This window comes from Triticum aestivum, chromosome 6A (genome assembly GCF_018294505.1).
Source record: "Triticum aestivum cultivar Chinese Spring chromosome 6A, IWGSC CS RefSeq v2.1, whole genome shotgun sequence".
NCBI lineage: Eukaryota > Viridiplantae > Streptophyta > Magnoliopsida > Poales > Poaceae > Triticum > Triticum aestivum.
The window spans coordinates 99,481,445-99,487,850 of NC_057809.1; the positions used below are offsets into that span (position 1 = coordinate 99,481,445).

A 6,406-nucleotide genomic window follows, 5' to 3' on the forward strand; every position below is an offset into this window, starting at 1 on the left:
ATTCTTGAAATGCCGTGGAGTGTTTCAAGAATAGTCCAAGAACCGAGTTCCAGGTAGCTAGAATCAAAAGGGTTACCCATCTCTCAAATCAAACCCCCCAATATTCCAGTATCAACCATAAGTTTCGAAGAAACATTGGATTTGAAAATCACATGAAACAGTCAATATGTACTCCAAAAGGATCGACATCTTCATTTGTTTGAACTTTGTCAGATGTTGAATTTGCGCATTGGATGATAACAGAGGCTGAAATTAGCAAGTATTGGCTCGGTTTGGATTACAATGTAAATACAAGCCAAGTTTGCAGAATAGTCCATTATATTTTACAAATGTATGGACTAAAGTGAACCCACGGCCAAGAGGAAATCAATCCAACGGCACGGTGACAATCCCCAAGTACAAGGGCGGCATGAGCTTCCGTGACATAAGAATTTTTAACTAGGCACACCTTGTGTGCCAGCCGTGGCATATCCTTGGTAGGGTGGCCATTGCTTTCGACTTTGCCATGAAGTCATTATCAGTAAGAATAAAGACCGAACATGCTGTTCATATCACAATTATGGTGAAGGAGATCGCTCAATGGCACAATTTTACTTCGGTAATATTTCCCGAGTTGAAAGAATGCAATTTTGAGGTGCATAAACTAATTAAGGGGATAGTCACATATGTGGCATGTTGATCTTCCAAGATTGCATGTATCCTATATTTTGTACCAGTAAAGCCCCCCTGTTCCCTAAAAAAAGCAGAGAGGAAGGGGTGCAGGGGCAAGAGACGGCACTAAATCGGCACAGTTTATGGGAGGTAGTATATATAGGTCTCACAGAAAAAATCTGTACAAGGTAGTGTGTGTTTTGAAAAGGAAGAGTTCAGATCCCACTTTCTTTTAACCATTGCAGTAAAGGGCATCAAGTGCCATGTGAATGGTTTTTACCCCAAGTCAGGGCTCAAGAGGACATGTCACCCTCACAGCTTCCTGCAACAACTTGATAATCTGACTCTCGTAATGATAACCGCTCTACTCTCTCGGGACCTAAGATCTGAACTATTTATAAAATTGTATGTGAAAGCTGGAAAATAAAACAGGTATACCATGTCAACACTTTGAGTTCCATCACCAGATTACCACCATCCTCATATAAGAAGCACTTAATTAGATCCTCAAAAGGATAAAATACAGAGTTTGAACCACCATTTTTCACATGCTGCACTCAAGGTGCCAACAAACTTGCAAATGTGGTAACCACGAGCACGAAGTTAAAGAGAAAGGACGGTGCAAGTGCAAACCAGCTGATGAAAGCCATTGCAATAGCAGTCATAAACCTTGCACAAAGATTGCCCGCACATATCTTCTTATCATTATCAATAACAATGGTGACGCCCATCGATGCACATGCTGCACTCAAGGTTAGCGTCCCTGTGATCTACAAAAAACATTAAGGTGAAAAATGAATGAGTTCGGCAGACAGAAATATGTGCATCTTGTTATGAAAATTATTTTCTATTCATGAAATTAAAACATATTAACCTACAAGTCTAAAATGAATGACAGGCGTGGTTGATTTATTAGGTGCCTGTGAAAATATGACTCACCCAGTCTCCAACGGAAAATATGAACATAGCTCGGAGATTTAGCAACGAACGTTTGACGAGAAGTGCATAGATATACACAAAGGCTAGGGTGAGGCTCCACAAACATTGCAGACTGGCAGCTGCTACGAGGTAGCTGTTCAGAACAACAACAATAAGTTAAGCTCATCATCTATAGAAGAAAAAACAAGATCCTGTATTCTGAGTTCTAATATCAACACCCTAGGAGAAAAAAACTGTGATTGTTATGCTATAATTGCATCACAGAAATCAGATGAGCCAAAATAGTACTTTTCATGTAGTTAAATATTATCTCCAAATAGATCTTGAATTTGTTCCCTCAACGACATGCATTTCATATGATTTGTCTATCACAATCACAATATTCTGAATTCCAGTAACCAAAAAATGTTAACCTAACCTACTTACCAACAGAGAAGTTTTTTTTTTGGAACTATGCATGCAGACTACTACAAAAAAGAACAACCCGCTAGAAAATCTTGCAAACAAGCAAAACTTCAGACTGTTAGTTTTACACATCTGTAAAATCACAAAAAATCTCTTTTTATTCTAAAACGAACTCTTAGTGCAACATTCATGTTAAGCCACATCACCCCAAAAAGAATAGTCGTCGGATTATGTTGAGGACCAATCAAATTCGTTAGATCTAGCCAGTTGCGGCCTACAAACAGCCATGTCCTTTGGTTAAAAAGACATGTAACTTGGTGAAAAGATGTCCTTTGGCTAAAAGACGCATCCCTTGGTGAAAGAATGTCTCTCTGTGGAAAGACACACCACTCGGTGAAGATGTCTCTTCACGGAAGACATGTCACTTGGTGAAAAGATGTCTCTTCGTGAAAAGACACTCCCTTGTTAAAAAAAATGTTTCTTCGTGAAAATGCATATTAGAAAATAATGGAAATAAGGATAATAATTCTAAAATTAATAGGTTACAAAAATCTGTTTTTTACTTCCCAAAAATGCCAAAATTGCCTTAACAGTGCCAAAAAAATAATGTACCAAAATTTAACAGTTCAATTTATTTATGTATTTCAACACCATTTCAAACTTGCACCTCTATGCTGAAAAATCCAATTTCATATATAAAATTTGAAATATACTAATTAAAAATATTTAATCATACCCGCAACAAAGCGTGGGCTATACACTAGTGAACCTCTATAATATAATCCTTGTCTCCTCCCTAAATAATAAAATGTTGATTCATGGGCTTATGTTAGTTGCTTCAGCTTTGAGATATAATACAACCCTGTTAGTTGTATACATATCTCTCATCCATTCCATATTTTCCCCTTTCAACTCTAGAAATCAAAGCACCATCAAAATGCACGTGCACATTGTCATCTTCCATGCATCACTGGGCTTACTTGAGCACCGCGCATACGAAACCACATTATGCCATCCTGGCTACTTGTGATGCAATTGTGACTTGAGAGTTGTATGGCAGGCAATGAGTAGGTCCACCCATTAAACTCTACAAGCATGGAGTGATGGGGGTCCAAGTTTCCCAACACAGATACATGATCAGCACCATTTACTATTAATGCAAGGTTATTTATTGCCAAGGTTTTCGTGCTTGTGAAGGCATGGAAATATGTCAAAGAAAGGTAAAGTCACACATACTTTTTAGCTGATACTTTATAATAAAAAGCATGGCTAGAACTTAGCTAGTGAAGTGATTGCACTGGTCAAATGTATTCGGAAATTTGGAGTTCAGCTACGCAACGAATGAACTAGTGATCCATAGTCGTATAAATCAATTGGTTGTTATAATAAATAGAGATATTTTCTTGGCACCCTATAAACGATTAGGTGGCAGATGTAAAACTACATCAAACAAAAAACAGCTACATGTTTAGGAGTGAATATTTTGAGGTGTTAGTTGTGAATGAATAAACCATTATTGTCTCTTTAAGTTGTCATCGACATAAGCATGATATTAAATATTCATGAGCACATAACTCAAATTCAAAAAAAAAAAGAATATAGCAAACAAAGACGTTGCTTGGGGAAATCACTGCCACTAGCTAACTTGGTGGATGGCAGCCGATTAATTATTACTAAGATCACAACTGTTAAATCATCATCATTAACCTATATAAATCATAGATGTCAATCTTCATCACTGGATCTATAAAAATTCACAATCAACAGGTTATATCATAATTGTATATCTAGACAGAACTTCATAATTAATTATACCTAATGAACACATTTATTTCTTCATAATTGTTCATATAGCTAGATCTAAGACATGTTAATTAGATCATCATACCTATATCTAGACAGGTCTTCATAGTTGTACCTAAACACAGATAGATCATCATAGTTCTATCTAGAAAGATTAAATCAGATCACAGTACATAGATGTCCCTTTATTAAATCAGATCACGTTACATAGATGTCCCTTAACTTGATCTGACAACTTATATGGTGGACATTTATATGGGATACAACCGTTAGACCGTGATAACTAAATGTACATATTAATCAATGTGAATCTGGTGTATCTTAATGATATTGGAAGACAATTGGCATAAGGTAATAATTTTATGTTTCATAGAACATGTACCTAGCTAGGCTTATATACATACGTTAACCCAAATGACATACCATAACTATGCATACTGATCTAATATCACACACAAATAAAACAATCAGAAAATCATGATCCGAACATCAACTAAGATCATGTAGAAAATATCACGTACAAACGAGTGAGTGGCTGGCCTGATATTCTTTTGAACTCCGATAATATAAAAACACTGGCCAAGCTTTACTTTCACACATACTGATAATATGTAGAAACAACATGGCAACTCACACCCAGTCATAAAAATAACATACTAACTCAGGTGCAAACCTACCGACTAGGTGGCTTGCTATCTGAATTTTAGTTTTGCGTGTTGAATTAAGTTCGCATACAATTGATACATGTAGTATCTTTCCAAATAAAATAATAACACATTACCTCTGAAGTTCAAAAGTAATACTAGTTTATTTAAGTCATTCCCGCGCGATTGCGGAGGACCCCAATCTAGTTTCGAATACATTTATGATCAGCAAACAAGACTCAAAGCATTTCTTGAGATTATATTTATGCTGCATCCAAGAAGACAACTGAGATAATACCACAACAAACAATTGCATTTTCAAAAACAAGGCATGCACCATCTTCTACTAAAAATATCCAATGAGTTCAGTTCGTTTAGCTGGCCTTGCAAGGGCGTTGTGGATGCCACCAGACTAGAAATTAGGCCTTAGACTTTCTTTCCCTTTTCTTTTTCTAGTTTACTCACACTTGTAATTGTTACAGCTATCTTTGGCGCCCCCTCTTAATGAACGAAATCAGCACTGGCTGCTTTTCGTCTAAAAATAACAATATACCACAACGAGCATGGCCATGTTTTCTTTTAATCGTGCTGCCTCTTTCAGGATGCCAAATCAATTTTAAAAAGCATAAAATACTGAAATGCACGAATAGACATAAACATTTCTCTTTGTGGAATTAATTAAGGAACCCTAATAACCTTTCCCCATCAGAAACTTGTTCATTATCTCTCATAAAGATCTCTGCAAAATCGGGTAATTAAGAGATCTCAACTGAAAACCAACACAGGCGCGTATAATTCTAGTATAGACAAGCCGGGTATGGTGGTGCACCTGAAGGCGGAGAAGGAGGGGAAGACCCCGGTGGACGCCATGACGGCGATCGAGGCGGCCGCGGACAAGGCCTGCAGGAGGCGGAGGCCGACCCCGCCAAGCGTCCCCGCCGACCCCTGCGGGCTATTCATCCACAGTCCGGGCGGGGGAGCGTCCGCTAGCTCTACCTGCAGCGGCGGCGCCGCCACGGGGTGCACCGTCGTCTGCCGGCTAACCAGCATCTCCACCCAAGGGTTTGGGAGATTTTAGAAGCCGGGGGGTGGAGAGGAAGGGGAGAGGCGGCTGGGTCGAGAAAGGCAGCGTTAGGTTCAGTTTCGTTTGGTCTCTGAATGTCAGCGTGCCCACGTGAGCCTTTGGGTATTTTTATATAGGGATGGCGTCTTTCGTGTGTTCAGCCTCGTATGTGCACGTTGGGCATATGACTCGCGGAGCCCCACACTGTGCACCTCTTTCCGAGAAACTTCCTTTGTTCTTGAAAAAATAAAATAAAATACAGTATGATATATCAAGAGGCTTGAATAAACAAGTTTTTATATTACTAAAAAAACATAGTGCGAAGTAATAGGAAAAACTCCCGTAGGATTCATCAATTCTTAAAATCAAACAATATATGCATAAAAAATTCTAAGGATTATGTTCTGTTCCTCCAAATTTCTGTGAAAATACTTTGAATCAAAGAGGCTCATACTTTCACAAGGGTTGCACAATAAAAGAGTTACTCCCTAAGAGCGTTTACATAACTCTTTAGTTAACTAAACGCTCTTATATTTCTTTACAGAGGGAGTACCTGGACTTAGGGTTGTGGATGTGACCGACGAAGAGGTGGAGGAAGCTCATGGTGAGGTGGAGTAGGTCAAGGTGAGGTTAGCGAGAGGAGGTGGCGAGATGGCAACATCAGCGAAGGGTGTCGCGAACAGGGATAATGGGTCAGGTGGGTCAGCAGAGCAGTGACGGGGGTGATCGACAGAGAGCGGAGACGGCGAGGGATGCATGGTGTCGGCTTCCAGGTTAAAAAAGATGGTGTTGAAACAAGAACTTAGAGCTCAAGGAGGTATTTAGGAGAGAGATAGAGAGAGGGCGCTCGAGATATTGAGGGTGGGTTTGGCTAAAATTTTGTGTAATTCCGACGAAATCC

The 6,406-nt window shown here is 39.0% G+C and overlaps 1 protein-coding gene across 1 annotated transcript; it reads right to left on the bottom strand.

The window, feature by feature from the left end:
- Positions 1 to 1,131: 1,131 nt before the first annotated feature.
- LOC123130381 (CASP-like protein 5A3) lies at positions 1,132 to 5,593 on the bottom strand. The gene is made up of 3 exons (XM_044550288.1): positions 5,272 to 5,593; positions 1,591 to 1,723; positions 1,132 to 1,421 (listed from the first exon to the last, which is right to left on the bottom strand). The coding sequence occupies exons 1-3, from the start codon at positions 5,490 to 5,492 to the stop codon at positions 1,209 to 1,211; spliced, it is 567 nt and encodes a 188-aa protein (XP_044406223.1). The 5' UTR covers positions 5,493 to 5,593; the 3' UTR covers positions 1,132 to 1,208.
- Between the last annotated feature and the right edge of the window lie 813 nt (positions 5,594 to 6,406).